Source organism: Bos grunniens, chromosome 25 (genome assembly GCF_055505025.1).
Source record: "Bos grunniens cultivar Pamir isolate PY7600 chromosome 25, Bosgru_T2T1.0, whole genome shotgun sequence".
Lineage (NCBI taxonomy): Eukaryota > Metazoa > Chordata > Mammalia > Artiodactyla > Bovidae > Bos > Bos grunniens.
The window spans coordinates 36,333,195-36,350,521 of record NC_141189.1 but is presented as its reverse complement, the minus strand read 5'-3'; the positions used below and the strand labels follow the sequence as shown (position 1 = coordinate 36,350,521).

Sequence of the window (17,327 nt, the reverse complement as noted above, 5' to 3'; positions counted from 1 at the left end):
TGTAATAACAACAGTTACCCTTTGGAAAACATGCCTTTAGAAACTCGCATTTTTATATTTGAGACGTCTTGGGATCTTGGCAAAAGCCTGTGAGGTGTGAAGGCTATGTGGGGTCCTCACTGAACCCGTTTCAATGCTTAGGAATTGTACGTTGGTTTCCCAGGGTTACAGAGCTTCTTTCTCTGGCTGTTTCGCTCAAGGTAAACCATGAGACTTCTGGAGAAGTCCAGGATCTTTTATTTACCCCTCCTGTGAAGTCCCTTCTCTCTGGCATGACTCTGTGGACAGGGATCAGAGAGCCGCTGTGAGGCTTGGCTCGTTCAGCCATCACGTGCGGTTCTGCTCAGTCTGGATATAATTTATGTGAATCTACACACAGACATAGGCATGTACACACTGGTGACATGTGAGTACACAGACACACAGATGTGCAAACACGTATTACTACATGCATCATATGCACACTATCTACATTCATAAACATATGCACACACGTGCATTTACATGTACAAACTAACAAACATACATATACGCAAAAATCTGGGGGCTTCCTGGGTGGCCCCATGGTGAAAGAATCCACCTTTCAATGCAGGAGACTAGGGTTCGATCCCTCGATCGGGAAGATTCTCTGGAGAAGGAAATGGCAACCCACGCCAGTATTCTTGCCTGGAGAATCCCATGGACAGAGGAGCCTGGTGGGCTGCAGTCCATGGGGTCACAAGTTGGACACGACTATGCCACTGAGCAAGCATACATGCATACATGTACATGAGTCACACACATACACAAATGCCCACCTGTGTCATTGCACACATCTGTATACCTGTTCACAGACCATATAACTAGAGATAATCCCCTCCCTTTCCCATAATAGAGGGGCACATGGAATTACCAAATATTAGAGTATGAAATACTAGAGTGTGAAAGAATATAGAAGAAAATCTCTGAAATCCTTTGGATCTCAGCTCCCCTGAGATCATTCAGCTGTAATCCATATTGAAAGCATGACATCCGTACCCCTATATTTATCAATCATATATTTTAAGCAGATGATTTGTTTTTCTGGGAAGGAGCTAGGGGTTTGGCTGAATGCAAATACGATCCTCGTATCAGCGTGGGCCACTTGAAACATGCGTGAATCCTCTCTGCATCTGCACCCCTCTGGAAAGTCCACTACCCAGCACAGCATTGCCTCCGTGTCCTGATTCTGGGCCCCCACCGAACCCCAGCTTCATTTTTTCTCAGTCTGACAGACTGCCGTTGTCTCCAGCCTCCTTAACCAGTGTGGAAACGATCCCCGGTTCCTGCGTCTCGGCTGGCCCTTGTGACCAGACTAACTTGGCCGGTGCAGGGGTTGGTGTGTGTGCATGGGGAAGCGCACTAATATGAATGTTTTTCTTTGTGTGTGCACCCTTGCAGTGTTGTTTACCAGGATGGATTTTATGGTGCAGACATTTATGTAAGTATCCATTAACATGCATGCCACCCTTGTTTCTCGCCGGAGTCATTCTTTTTACAAGTTTGCTGCGATTTCTCAGCTGGGTGTCACCTATTTCCGCTTCCCGTGGGAAAGAGTCAAAGTCTCGGAGGACAGACGGTCTTCTGCTCATGGTAGCCGTCGTGCTATTGAGTGAGTGGAATGAACTCCTTGATTCATTTCAGAATAAAAGAGTTGTATTTATTCAAAATAAATAAAATACTGACTTTTTTCCCCGTGTCCAATTAAAGACTTTGCTGCGAAAAGAAATTCTCTCCCAAATGCCCAACTGGGGTCTCTGTGTTTTCAGTCTAATATTTAAGATGACAGCTGTAGTTACCAGCTGTAGAGGGTGAAAAGATATTTTCATGGCTAATGTTTTTAATGTTTTCTTGTATACATTGAATTATTTATCACGACAGCCCTAGAAAGATTCCCCTCAAGTCCCTGTTTCTCTCTTTCTTTCCCCACATTGATGGTTTTAGTAAGAAACATCTCCTAACAAGATATAGATCCATTTGAGCATTCAACTCTTATGTTTTTCAACCCCTGATTTCCCTCTATTTCCCCAAAACAGTTACCTGACTTAGAATTATTAGGCCTATTTAGGATTGTTTGTTAAATGGTACCACTTTATTAAGCTTCTCACTTTTAGAGAAAAGGAGGATGTTTCTCATTATGGGGCCATAATTAAATTTATCTAACTTGATCTAGAGGTAGTTATTCACTGATGGTATGATATTAGCATCAGTGTTATGAAAATGACTTGGAATAAACACAACTTAAAAGAAATGGGGGATATCTTCTAAATCACATCATTATTTTCATTATGAGTGACCTCAGATAAATTCAGTGGAATTGTATTTGTTGTTTTATAGACTAGATAACAAAGAAAAATATAGCCATATTCCTGATCAAATTGAGGCAATTTACTAGAAAATAGGAAAGATGCTAGTTATTTAATTTTCTTCCCTTTGAATTTCAAATAATTACAATTTTGAGCCAGAGTATTAATCTCCATCAATGATAAACTTGGGTTTTATTATTATTATATTAAGTATATTTATTATAATCTGTGGGTTAGTTTTTTTTTTTTTCCCCTTAATAAAATGAAAGAACAACCTACCTGTCTTTTATTCACCCAGGGAACAACCAGTTTCCTTTTTGTGGGTCTACCTCCATCCACTCCTTCTCAAGTCCTCTTTTTCCAAGCTTTGAGTTTGTACCATTTTAAATAGAGAAACAGGCAGGGGCTAAAGAGTCTGGCCCTCCTCCATATCCTCAGATATCCACTGATCACAAACATCAATCTATCCCCTTCCCCTAGGGTAGCTTCTGGATGGAGCATGCATATGGAGGAAGTAAGGACTTAGTTGGTGCTTCCCTGGTGGCTCAGACAGTAAAGAATCTGCCTCCAGTTCGGTAGACACGGGTTTGATCCCCACGTCAAGAAGATCCCCTGGAAAAGGAAATGGCAACCCTCTCCATTGTTCTTGCCTGGGAAATTCGACAGATGGAGGAGCCTGGTGGGCTACAGTCCAAGGGGTTGCAAAGAATCGAACATGACTCAGCGACTAAACAGCAGCAACAAGCCCTTGAGATACAGCTACATCTCCTTTGAGATACAGCTATGTTCAGATAACTGGAAATGTCCTCCCTGCTCCCTTTTTAAAAAAAAGAAATGATGACTAAAGAGGTTCATAAAAAGACACACAAGGTTCTATTTTTATTTAAAGGAAGTTTGTGGCTGGCTCGTTCAATCTCATTAAAAATAATGCGCAGTGAGTAGGTCTAGGGCCATCCTGAGGGGATCTGGGACATGTCTTAGACAAACTGGTCACCTCTACTGGGTCTAAATCAGTTGTTTCTTTTTTCATTTTACTGGGCAGAGTTGTAAGCTTCCGGCTTCAGTTACTTTTAAGGGAGATAATGGGAGTCTGCTCTCCACTTCTTCCTATTCAGATAGTTCTGTCTTGACAGTAGATCAGAGCAACCCAGACAACAGCATGGGAGCCAGGACCACTGACCTTTTGTACACACCCCACTTTCTCCAGCACATGCTCCTCTTTGTTGCCCAAGGTCCCCATCCCTCCCACATCATGGTGGAGCCCTCAGGCATCTCCCAGCCCTGCCGAAGCAAATAGCATTTGAAAGACCTGCACGGATCCCTGTAACTAGTAAGTCAGAACCTCCTCTGTAGAAATAGCTCCTCTTAAACTTTGCAGGGAAGAGAGGATTGAGGAGAGAGAGAGAGAAAAAGACAGTGATGATCATAGATACCCTGACGGACCTGGAGGCAGTGGATGTGTTATAAGATGCTATGAGCCAGAAACGAAGGTTAAAAACCAGGGATGCTCCTTTGGGCTGAGTGCAAAGAAAAATCATCTTGCTGGGAAGCCCAGCTCTGCAGGAAAAAGGCTGCCTGCCCTGCTCTGACCCAGTGCATATGGCTACTCACCAGAGGACAGAGAGGTCTTCTAAGTCAGCAAGGAGGGTCACAGAGGTCAGTACCTGGGTCTCTTCTACCTGGGGCATAACACACACACACACACACACACACACTTATTTGAAAAGGTAGCAATTGAGCTTCCATAACTAGCCTATCAAACCTACACATTCAGTCATTGCTAAGTGGCACATATTTCCATAAACTCCTTTGAATTAAAAAGCAGGCCATGGCACAGAATTGTAAATCAGCTCTGTGCTGTGCTCAGTTGCTCAGCCCTCATGTCCAACTCTTTGCGCCCCTATGGACTGTACCCATCAGGCTTCTCTGTCTATGGGATTTTCCAGGCAAGAATACTAGAGTGGGTTACCATGCCCTCCTCCAGGGGATGTTCCCGACTCAGAGATCTAACCTGTGTCTGCTGCACTGCAGGCAGATTCTTTACCACTGAGCCACCAGGGAAGCCCAAATCAACCATACTTTAATAGAAAAAGAAGAAAAAGTAGACTAGGTTAATGAAGAAATATAGAAATAATAGGAGAGGCAACACATGGATAGGATCAACTGTTTGAAAGTTGAAGAACCACGATCCTTGGACTTGCAAAGCAATCCATTAGACTGAAGGGTGAAGCTAGAGATCTCATAAGGCCAACCTTGATCGAGGAGCTGAAAATAAGGGTTGCTGAACCAAACTTAGCCAGGACATGTGTCTTCACCCACTCAGGGAGATAGCAAAGAATATGGAATTAGATCAAAAGATAACTATTGAAAATGGAGGAAAGGACATGATAATAGAACTAGATATAAAAAAAAGACCCGACAAGCTCTCAGTAGAAACTAGAGTAAGATAACAGAGTTCTGAGCACTAGGAGAAAGGAAAGAAAGGATAGGAAAAAGAGAGAGAGATGATACAGAATATAAATATTAACCTTACTCCCTTTTATTGAAAAAGCCCTAAGCTTCCTAACAGGACTTCTCTGGTGACTCAGTGGTAAAGAATCCGTTTGCCAATGCAGGAGACGTGGGTTAGTTCCCTGGGTCAGGAAATGGCAACCCACTCCAGTATTCTTGCCTGGAGAATCTCATGGACAGAGGAGCCTGGTGGGCTACAACCACAACAAAGCTTTCTTACACTTAATGCAACTGTGAGGCTATCTAGCAAATATGTCTGGATAAGATTCCAGGGCACTTTTGTATCATGCCTAGATCCCATTATAAAGAGGTTCTGGGTGACACCGTGACTTCTATACATTATTTCTGAATTCATGTCACTCTGCCATCCATGGATCTTCAAGAGGCAACCTCATTTCAGTGATGTTTGAGCTCAGGACAGAGGTGTCAGTAGTTTTTGGAACATGGAAAATGGAAATTCTCCAGATAAAACCCCCAAGTGTTTATTCCTGAGACTTTGCTTTCTGTGTGGGCCAGCTTGGGGGTTCTGGTCAGTCACCAGGTGGCAAGGCAACAGCTCATCCGGAAGTTAAGTGTCTCCTGTGTAAGAAACATGATATTCACACTCCACATCACCTCACTCTCTGTGCACAGGGTTCTATCAAGTGTGTTAGTTGCTCAGTCCTGTCTGATTTTTTGCAACCCCATGGACTGTAGCTCACCAGGCTCCTCTGTCCATGGGATTCTCCAGGCAAGAATACTAGAGTGGGTTGCCATGCCCTCCTCCAGGGGATCTTTCTGACTTGGGGATAAAACTTGGATCTCATGCATTGCGGGCAAATTCTTTACCATCTGTGTCCTGGTCCTAATCAAGGAGCAGTCTTATTACCCATCACCTCCATTGTTTTTTCCCCAGAGGAGGAGACATTTTCTTTCAGAAAAGAGATGAAATCTTTTGCCCAGACATCTTCACTGACACTGTGGTTTGAGCCCATGAAATGGATCAAATTGCAAAGTTCAACCCTTATGCCCTAGGCCAACAGAAGGACATCATTGCCTCCACTGAGCAAACTTGAGAATGTGGTGAAAGACAGGCAAGGAGGAGGGTGAGAAGTGAGAGGATAATGGAGAGTGTGTAAGCTGGACCGGTCACAGGGAATAATATCTGTACTTGAAGTATTCAAATGACAGAGAGAGATGGGGGAACTTCTATAGGCATAGTTCCTCAGACGTAGAATTCTAAATTAAAAGGGAAGGCTCAGTAGAACTAGGAGCTTCCCTGGTTCGATTCCTGGGTCAGGAAGAACTCCTGGAGAAGGGATGGGCTAACCAATCCCATATTCTTCATTGTTGTTTGTTTAGTTGCTCAGTCATGTCCGATTCTTTGCAATCCCATGGTCTGTAGCTTACCAGGCTCCTCTGTCCATAGAATTTTCCAAGCAAGAATACTGGAGTGGGTTGCCATTTCCTTCTCTAGGCAATCTTTCTGACCCAGGGATCGAACCTGGGTCTCATGCTTGGCAGGCGGATTCTTTACCGCTGAGCTACCAGGAAAGCTGCACACACACACACACACACACACACACACACTCATGCACATATATTTCCCCCCACCACACCTCCCTGACCAGGGATTGAACCCATGCTCCCTGCATTGGAAGTGCAGAATTTTAACCACTGGACCACAAAGAAGTTCCTTAAAATATACACACTATATGTATACACACACACACGCCTTTATCAGGCAGGTCCCTACATCTGTTAAACTGTTCAATCACCTTGATGTCTGCCTTGGAACTGGAACACTTCACTTCCAACTAGAACCACTCACGGGAAAAAATCAGCCTCATTCACGAATCACTGTCACATCCCAAACTGCTCCCCAGTCTGTCCAAGGGTTCTGCTGAGACCTTGTGAGTATTTGGACCTGAATGAAGTGATGGTGGGTTAATGACATCCATCTTCAAAGAAGCTTTTCCAGACCCGTGCGTACTCATGCCCCCATGCTCTCACACAAACACACACACACACACCCACACAAGTAATGTTTCCAGTCACATATGTTAAAATTAGCTTTAGTAGCTTTGATCTGATTCATTGTTTCCTGAAGTACAATTGCTCTATCTATTATTATTTGAAATTAAATTAAGAAAAAAATAAAGGCATTAAAAAGAAAAAAAGAATAATTTGTAGTCACCATAGGTCATGTTTGTTTGTTTTACATTATAGCTTTACTGAAGTATAATTGACAAATAAAATTATAAGGTATTTTTTTAAAAGGTGTTGATACAGTTACTGTCATCTTAACTGCCTCCATCATTTGGCATCAAAGTTAAATCCTCAGGTGTGCCCAAGAAATCCAACCATGAGATAAAGAGAGAAATGAGAGAGCAAGTTAATTTGAACTCTTGGAAATGGCACCCCCCTCCAATATTCTTGCCTGGAGAATCCCATGGACAGAGGAGCCTGGTGGGCTGTGGTCCATGGGGTCGCAAAGAGTTGGACACGACTGAAGCGACTTAGCACGCATGCAATATGCTTGGAAGGGAAAAAAGCCATGAAAGTATCCTTTTTCCTTCTTTAAAAATACACGCAGATTATAACACAAATGCAATGAGGGTGGTTTGATCCCCACCCCCATCTGCTTGATACTCTCAGTTACAGAGATTCGTGGCTCAAAAATGTTCGGCATTCCTTGGTCCTTCTTTTGGTTTAATGGGTCATGCTAGGTCTTAGTGACAAAAGAGAAGCAAACTTGGAAATGAAGTGCTCTGGAATTTCTGTCTGACTTATGCATTTTCTTTATTTATTTCATTTTTGCATTGAAAACATTACATTTCTGTTTCCTTATAGAGTAGTGTATCAAGAGCCTGTGTATGGCAATAAATTGCTGCAGGTATGAAATCCTGGCTGGTGGAAAAACTCATCACTATTGATTGTGGGTTTGCTGTGAAATCCTACTAACAAGACAATTCTGGGGAGGGAGGGGAGACATTCTCTAACATAGAAGGAGGGAAGACTGAACTGAATTTTCCAGTTTTGATATCAATTCTTCTAGAAGAGAGACACTCATCTTGAAATCTTTTTTTCCCCTCTTTGCTAGATTATGTGTGTATCAGAATTGAGATTGGGCTTGGCTGTTTCTTTCTTGGCTTAAAATGTATCTGGCTTCAGTGAACATAAACTCAGTGAAAAAAAATCCAAGGCTTTCATTGAACCAATTGTCTGAAAAAAATTTTAGTAATTTCCTGGAGTCAACGGGGATGGTTAAACCAAAACCCTTTTATAATTCAGCATCAAGGATCAGTATACACTGTAGCTTCTTATAAATTTATTTCACATTTTCTGCCATAACTCTCAAACCTATTTCTCACTGATGAAACAACCCCAAATGAACAAACTTGTTCAAACTTGAGGGAAGCAAAAACCAACACCTGCATTGGCATGTAGCTGGCTAAGTTCCAAATTTTGTCTATAACCAACACAAAAACTGTCAAATAAAATGAAAGAAGAATGTAAAACTAAAATGATCAGTGGGAATTTTATTACACAGGTTTCCCTTTAACCTGAGATTGTCCCTTTTGTTCAGTATTAAGTCAATTAAGAAAGTACATTTTTTTTTCCAGTGAGATTAATCAAGTTTTAATAAGAAATCTAATATGAAACAAATGGGTATTTGGACTAAGGAGAGAACCAAATAATTAAAATTTCTGAGATAAGCATTTATTTTCACCTTTTAAGAAAAGCTGGACTTCAAAAACAGCTGTATGTATTATGCAGATAAGTTAAAGAGTAGTGATTTATATGAAGGATTTTATAGTTTGGAAATAATGCTCTTGTAAGTGTCATTAGCAGAGAAGGCGATGGCCCCACTCCAGTACTCTTGCCTGGAAAATCCCATGGACGGAGGAGCCTGGTGGGCTGCAGTCCATGGGGTCAAAAAGAGTTGGACACGAATGAGCGACTTCACTTTCACTTTTCACTTTCATGCATTGGAGAAGGAAATGGCAACCCACTCCAGTGTTCTTGCCTGGAGAATCCCAGGGACAGGGGAGCCTGGTGGGCTGCCATCTATGGGGTCACACAGAGTTGGACATGACTGAAGCGATGCAGCAGCAGCAGCAGCAGCAGCAAGTGTCATTAGAGTGAATAAATTTTACGTATATCATTAATCCACCTGTTTTAGACAAAGTGAGATCCTTGAATATTCTCAGAAAGGAGGAAGTCCCGTGTCCCCACAGATGTACAAAAATTTCATCTCACTTCCTCAGCAGTTTGCCATTTGGATATTTGAACTTTTTTTTCCAAAAGTATGCTCTCAAGTTAAAAATGTGATTTCCATCATCAAACCACTTGGTGATGCAGTGGAGATCCACAGAGCTCATTAATACTGCTTTACAAAGTTCCACAAATGAGTAACCAGTTTCATTTCATTTAACTCAGCATCTCCCAAACCTATGTGGTCATGAAACCTTGCCTTTCCCTTGATGAAGATCCCACCAAGCACAGTTTTGAAAATGTTTCATTGGAGCATCGTTAAAGTACGTAATTGATAACTTCCCCCCGTTGACCTCCAGAGGTCTTGCTAACAAAGGAAGTATTCCCAAGCCTGTGAATCAATATCTTTGATGGTTGCCTCTGGTGGTGGGGGCAGGGGTGGGAGGGGGAAATCCATAATGACCATTTAAAATACACATTTTCTATACGATCACATGTCTATTTTGATGCCCAGCATGTGAAATTATATTTTGTGAGTAGGGAGCATAGAACTATTGTGTGCTTGTCATTCCTTTTCTTTCTTTTTCACCTTTACTTTGGTGGTGGGAAAAATCTGTCAAGGACGCATTTTTGTTTTTGTCCTAAGGTCTGGAAGGATCAGTTTTAAGGTAGACTGTGTTTTGATGACCACAAATGAAAGTGAGCACTTCTTTTTCAAACATTACCCCAGAACCTTGCTGAAGCTTTGGCTATACTCGGCAAGCTGCAAAATATGGGCAATAAAATTGATTAAAATCACCTGTTAGAAAGGCAAATTAAAGCAATTTGTAATTTTTTTAATCATTTTACAGTGTGTGCATGCATGCACCAAGTCAGTATGCAACTCTGGTTTTCCCCTTAAATGGATTCCATGCCGAAGAAGAATCGCAAAGGAAGATGATGCAGTATATAGGAGCAGAGGCGTCAAGCCATCTACCCCTTTTTCTCTGTCCAATTACTACAAATTCCAGGGATCACTTGGACCTGGGCTGTCCAGTACTGTAGCCACCAGCTCCATGTGGTGGCTTACATTTTAATTCAAATGAATTCAACATTAAATAAATTTAAAAAGCCATTTGTTGTAGCCCCCACATTTCAAGATTTCTGTAGACATTTAGGACAAGTGGCTACCATATTGGACAGTGCAAGTATAGAACATTTGTGTTCATCATCAAGTCTTCTGGACACCTAGGAGATCACTGACCAAGGTCAAAATCTCTCCACCGGTTCCACAGACTTTACCAAACTATGACCTTGACTCATGAATCAGGAATACTTGTAAACATACTCAAATAGCAAAGATAAATGTCAGGACTTTGACCTCTTGTGCCTGTCTTACATGGAAGCCCATACTTGTTTTCTCTAAATGGTTAATACATGTGCAAATAGAGAATGGATCCTTCCCAAAGCTTCATAGACAAGCCCCTCAGTTGTTCAGAAGGATCCCAGGTGTACACTCCTCCATTTTATACCAATGCAATAAGCGCCAACCTAGTGGTCAGTGAGGGGCTGCTGCTGGCTGGGTCAGGAAAGAATCCACCTGCAATGCAGGTAGACCCAGGCTTTTTGATCCCTGGGTTGGGAAGATCCCCTGGAGAAGGAAATGGCAATTCACTCCAGTATTCTTGCCTGGAAGATCCCATGAACAGAGAAGGCTGGTGAGCTACAGTCCATGGGGTCAAAAAGAGTCGGACAGGACTTAGTGACTAAACCATCGCAGTCAGTGAGGTTCATTTTAGGTATATTCTGTTTGCACTGCCATAGTTTTCCCCACTTATCAAAATTGCTACCTACTTCCATTGACAGAAACCATTGCAGAAGTTGAGGGAGTCCTCCAGAATTCAAAGAGGTTTTGCAAGTAGGATGTTGCTATAAGTCTTTCCGGGAACCAAATTTACAGTCGGCACATCATGATTGATTGACATGGCCCTTGATGCAATGCGCTTTACAGTAACTTTTGTTTTTCAGTCTGAGAGTGACAGAAAACACACACGCGCGCGCGCACACACACACACAGACGCGCACGCGCATGCTCACATTCTCCACTCAGAGTTTTCAGCTGGTGGCAGCTAATGCCTCTGAGCCATCAGGAAGTCAGTGCCAGCCCCTCCCTACCTCATTAAGTTCAGTACACGTGCGTGCGTGCACACCTGTGTTTCTGCGAATGCCTGATGAAAGGCGAGGAGATGGGCAAGCTGATGAAAAGACTGGCTCCAGAAATCGGGTGAGCCGATATCCCCTCAGCCCATCAGTCTGTACCTGGAGCTCGGTGCTCCCTGTGACAAATGCTTTGGTTTCCCAGCTCCTCGGCACATTTAATGAGTTTCTCCGTCCTAATTAGAGAACATGGTGTTTGGAACACCAGGTGGTTTCTGGCTAAGACCTCTTTTTTTTTTTTTAACTTTCACATTGTTTTTCAAGGGAGACTTTTAAAAAAGTAAAAATACTGGCTCCAAATTATGCGTGATTATCTGTCAGAATGTCTTGGAGGTGTCTTCTCCAGAGTGATCCAAAGAAGGAGCTTGATTAAGGAGAAACTAGCTTTTTGGAATGCCCACGTAAGTGATAGAAAATTTGCTTTGAAAGTTGGTTATGATTGGCAAAGAGTAGAAATAAATTGCAGAGACCACTGTACCTATCACTGTTCTGATAGATGCTTCTTGCAGTTTTCTCATTCATCTGTCTTCTATGCTGTATGTGGAGCCAAGAATAATGAACTGCTTTACTCAAGATACTACCATTAAATCCCCCCAACATGCAGTTATTTTGCTATTAGAAGCCCTCTGACATGGTTGTGTCCTGAATTGCCGCTTCACAGCAAGGGTGAGAACCCTTCTCCCAGAGGATCGTAGGACTATATATTCTATTTAGAACCTGAATGGCCCCCGTGTTATCAGTGGAGACTGGATCCCTTTAACTGTACTAAGATCATTCAACAGTGGTTGATGTATCACTGTGGTCTGCTGAGCAAGGAGTTCTGTTATTTTCACAGTTTGATAATCAGTGCTCCACTGAACACAGTTCCTTTCGAATATGCCCATTTGCTTGTCCTCTGCTTAATTGAACAATTGCAATTACTGGTACATACAACTAAATGTTAATTATTTTTCTCCAATTTTTTTCTCTCTCCTAATGATTTCATTTACAAATTGGAAGGCTTTATCATATTTTCCACAACAAACAAATTCCCCATTTGAACCAGTGTGATATCTTGAGCTGAAAAGATAGAATTTTTAAGCAATGCTCAAGATTCCTTTTTTTTAATCATTATGTGACATTTAAAAAGCTAGAGACAATCTTCTTTCGTTGCTTTAGTGGTTGAACAACTACATATGCAAGAGACTCCTAACACAGTTTCAATCAAAGGATTATCTTATTTTTGTAAGTAAATATCAAAGACATTAACATTAATAAATATCAAAGATAGCAGGGCATTAGCTTGACCTGTATTGGATTTTTAAGGACGTAATCAAAGATGGTTTGAATAAGATGTAAGTTGATAACTGATAAACCAAGGTAAAGCATACTCACTTTGGAAAATCTGGAAAGTTCAGCAAAGTAGAAAAAGCATTTAAATAATCTCCCATAATCCTCTGCACCCCAAAATGATTACCATTAATTAACATGTAGGTACATCTCCTTCAGAGGGTCTCTGGGTTCCTGCTTACAACTGCTAATCTTTAACATCCAGCTGGGGCTGGTAGTCCACCCCACATCTTTCTCGCGTGTTTTGGTACTAAGCTTTCATTAACCTCCACTTGAGTTCGCTAGATGTGGGTCACTGCTGTTCTGCTGGGGTCTCACCATCAGGCACCCTGAGTCAGCCCCCTCTGAGTTCCTAAGCCTGCTTTCTCCTTGTGTTTTAGGGTGGTTATGCTGCATACCGCTACGCCCAGCCCACCCCTGCCACTGCCGCTGCCTACAGTGACAGGTAAGGGCTTTCCTTCTCACGCTTGACTATTACCTGGAAATGAACTTAGCTGGTGGGAGGCGAGCCTCTCGTGTGGTCTCGGTGCAAATGCATGACTGCTGGGGAAGGCAGTGCCCCAAAAGTTAGGTCTCACGGTGAAGGTCAGCACGGGGCCGCCAGGACGCAGTGACGCCTAGCTCGCTCTGATCGCTCGCCCTCTCTGCTAAGACACAAAGACGGTGGGTCCGTGCAAAGTTGCTTTTCCTCTGACAGTTCCTCTGACAGCACGCCCTGCATGCACAAAATACACCCCTTGTACAACCTTCTCCTGGACTTCTCTGTAAAATCCTGGATTCATGTAACTCATAGGACGAAAGCCAAGAGAGGATCCCACAGGGTTTACCTCAATTTTCAACACCTCAGTTCCCTTCTTTACACCTTTGTACATTCAGGAAACCATTCTCCTTTATTGCCTTTTAAGATCCTGCCTGAAGGAATATGGGCAGTGTGTCTGGCATTCATCAGGAGAGTCTTTCTTTTTGGCAATGCCCAGACCCTGTGCCTATGAACATAAGCCAACATTTATTTGTAATGCACACCACATGTGAAGACTGGCAGCGGAAGGGACTGAAGTAGGTTTAAGAAACTCAGAAGTCAGGACTGGATGGCGGGGGGGTGAGGGCTGGGGGTTGGAGGAGCTCTATTACCCATTACCCAGGCTTAACAGATGACTCGGTTTCTGAAATGGCAAGCCACAGCTATTTTCGTATAAGTGCTTTGGAAAAAAAAAGAAAGTGTGCGTTTCCATATTGAATGCAAATTGTTGGCTCTGTTTTCAGAGGACATAAATGTGAATGTTCAGATGCTCTGCATGCACAAATGTCATGGAGGGTGCTTATTTTGGGTAATGACTCCTTTAATTTAAAACTATGTTTCATGAATAAAACAGTAATGGTAACAGTTTGCATGTGTGGCTGAGGCATGCTGGGTTCGACAGGTAAGCAGGCGGTGTCTTGGACTCGTGAATGGGGAGTGTTGGCAGACTCTGGGTCTCCCCTCGGATCTCTTGTGACTCAGTTCCTCTCTTAGTTTGCTGTGGTATGCTTTCTCTGCAGTTCCATTCCATTTCTCACAAGATGTATCCTTAGTTCTTTGTAACTACAGACTTCTTCGGAGGTATACGAAAGCAAAAGAAATTCCTGAACCCTCAATGTCACACTTTGAAAACCCCAGGCATAAAAACTCATGATCAAATAGCTCTTTGGCAAGACAGAGTTGAGATCTGTTATCTGATTGTATGCAGGTATTATTCCTATAACTTCCTATTATTCTTATAAACAGCCATCGAGAGCTCTCAAGTCTGGAGGGAGCTTCCAGAGAAACCCAAACAATTGTCAGCACACAGTTCTAAATACTTAAATTATCCAGTTACCCAATCATCCGTTGCTAGGATGCAAAATATGTTTTATGAAAGTTGCTATCTTCAATACACTTTGACACTAAATTAGGGAAATTGAGAGGGTCAAAAAAGCTAATAAAAATGATGACAGTCTTGAAATTCTCAAGATCATTCTACAAATGAAAAGGCTTAATTCTATTAAATTCTGCACACTGCATATTCACAGAGTGTCAATTGTAATGTGGTTCATCTACAACCCTTAATTATTTTTATGAAAATATCTCTCGATGCTAAATTCTCCAACACCCACTTTGTATATAATTATAACCATAGTAACTTTAGCCTGCTGCATAATTATAAGAATCTTAAACAGATTTATGTCTTTGATTTTTTTTTTTAATCTTGCTGCTTGGTATAAGTGCATCTATCCCCAAGCTGGAAAAAAGGTTAATTACAAAAATATAATTTAAATTACTTTCTTTAATATGACCAAAATAGACATTTGAAAAAAAACCAACAGTGTTTAGTACTATTCTTAGATAGAATTACTTGAGGATCTGGCCATCTCCATTTGCATTTGCCTTACAAAATAAGTTAAAATTTTGCTACTCTTGGGGGCACCATATATGCAAATATATGTAGGAAATCTGTTATTTTAATATTATTAAGATTTCTCACTGGCAACCTGTCCTACTGAAAAATTGCCCTCATTCTTGGTTTGGTAAATCTTGACTAACTCTGCAGTTCCCACTTTGGTGTAATAGTTTCAGTTGAAGAGACCAACTAAACCTACTCTTGTCCATATAATTGGCCTCTTGCTGTTCATTAAAGAAATTTGCACATTAGGTCTTTTTGGTTGCTGTGGAAATTGATTACTAGTCCTCTTTCACTTGCTACTTATGGAAATATTGCATCGAGAGAAATGCACACATAGATAAAATTACCAGAAAACAATCTTAAAGATTATGTTTCTGGTTTGATTTGTAAAATGTATCTATGAAATGGTGGTACTTCCATTTATTGTTAGTAAGCAGGTAAAGAGGAGGAAGACCCTTCAAGAGAAGACACATGTTTAGGGGAAAATGTGAAATTATCAGAAGAGCTTTCCAGTCAGTTAGAGATGGCAAGAATCTAGAGTTATCTCAGGGAAGTTGTGTAATCACTTATTTTTACTCCATCACAGGATAATATCAGTAGGGAGAGACTCTTAGTACCTACTTTCTACAAGACAGGCAGGATGACAAAGAGAAAAGCTTCTTAACCCAAAGAAATGCCTTCAAAATAGGAAATAAAATCAGAAGGAACAGAGACTGTTGGGTCACACTCACTGGCTGTCAACCTGATCCAAGGAGAAACCACAACAAGCTTTCTAATCATGAGATTCACTTCTCAAACATCTTGAAAGGGAAAGAAGTTTGATGTCCCCAGTTGGTAGAATTTTACCTTTTATCAGCACAAATTAAGCCCTCATCAAATTAAAGATTCAGGGGTCTTTTGGAAAATCTTGAACTCCAGTAACCTCAGGACTGGCCAGAAGTTCGTTGATGGCCACCTCGTTAACTCCCTGCCCATCAGCTTCTCCGTTAAATGATCACACCATGATTATCTCGGAGTACCCTGAGAGTTTCTTGAATGCCGACCTCCGGAAGGAAGACCATCTGGTGTGGGCAGTGATTTCCCCCCAAAGAAAAAGACCTGACTAGACTAGGTAATTTTGCAGGCTCATTGACGAATTGAGTGGCAATAGGCAGATGTCTTTCTTGGGCATTCAGGAAAGATTTGGTAAGCCTTTGACTTCACCTCAAATCTTCTAATCTCACTTTGATTTGTGGAAAGCCAACTATCTGGACTCTCAAGGGAGATGGTTTTCTGAGCTTGAACCGATCAAAGCATGGCAGTGGGGCCGATGATCATCTGGTCATTGCATGTTACTTGGTGTTGCTGATGTGTTTGTGGTATGTTCTGGATTGGACAGGTCCATCACCACATTAGCTCGATGAATGGCTTGCTTGAATGAAGCCTGGGGGCAGGCTTCTCTTGATTGACTGGCTTTTGGTTTCTTTGTGTCTTCTCACCTGGTCCTTGTTGCATCTTTGAGCAGCCAAACTGGGAGGCAGGGAGGGAGAGGGGAAGATTTCCTTTTCGATGAATCACTCTACAGGTATTTGGGTAAACGTGTCTGATGTGTACACAGCTTTGATGACAATGTTACCACGCCAAAAAGGCAGACATCCGTCATGCTTGCCCTGCTTGCCGAACATCCTAACATCCCCTAACACACAGTGCATGGAAACAGCCCTCCACATTAGGGCAGAAGGGAACTCAATTCAGACCAGCTAGAGGAGAAACTAGTAGAGGCATTCGCTCTGAGACTTCATGACGACCCAGGTGCTCTGCTAGTTACCCTGGGCCACTGTTTTCATGGACACTTGCATTTCCATAAAGATCCTTAAAAGTTAGCAGCTTTTGACCTACAGCAGTAGTCCCAGCCATACAGGTGCCTCTAGACTGAGCAAAAGAGACAGCAAGCAACAGGCTTCTGTTTGTTGTTTTATTTTCTACCTTTTTTTTTTTGTTTTTTTGAGACCTTTAAGTTTTTCAGCAACATTAGACTCTCCCATATGAAACCGCTATTTTTGTGGGCCCCAAATGGTAGAATATTGGCAATTTCATATAGCTCAGCTTAATAGAGGAGCTTCCCCAATGACTCAGTGGTAAGGAATCTGACTGTAATTCAGGAGGCACAGGTTCGATCCCTGGGTCAGGAAGATCCCCTGGAGGAGGAAATGGCAACCTACTCCAGTATTCTTGCCTGGAAAAAATCCCATGGAGAGGAGCCTGGTGGGCTACAATCCATGGGGTCACAGAGTTGGACATGAGTGTCTCAGTTGGACTGAGCAACTGACTAATCACAGCTTAATAGAAGCCCAATTAAAATGCCATAATA

The 17,327-nt window shown here is 42.1% G+C and overlaps 1 protein-coding gene across 25 annotated transcripts in view; it reads left to right on the top strand.

Annotated features, from left to right (window-relative positions):
* Positions 1-17,327, top strand: part of RBFOX1 (RNA binding fox-1 homolog 1) — a 2,446,597-nt gene that overhangs the window by 2,388,850 nt on the left and 40,420 nt on the right. For 14 of the 25 annotated variants that reach the window (XM_086375900.1, XM_086375911.1, XM_086375909.1 and 11 more), the window contains 2 exons: positions 1,420-1,459; positions 12,938-13,002. In XM_086375900.1, the coding sequence (XP_086232026.1) occupies positions 1,420-1,459; positions 12,938-13,002 (105 nt within the window). Of the gene's footprint in view, positions 1-1,419; positions 1,460-7,667; positions 7,711-12,937; positions 13,003-17,327 lie in introns of all 25 variants that reach the window. The other 11 variants (XM_086375894.1, XM_086375889.1, XM_086375895.1 and 8 more) reach the window with 1 other exon arrangement.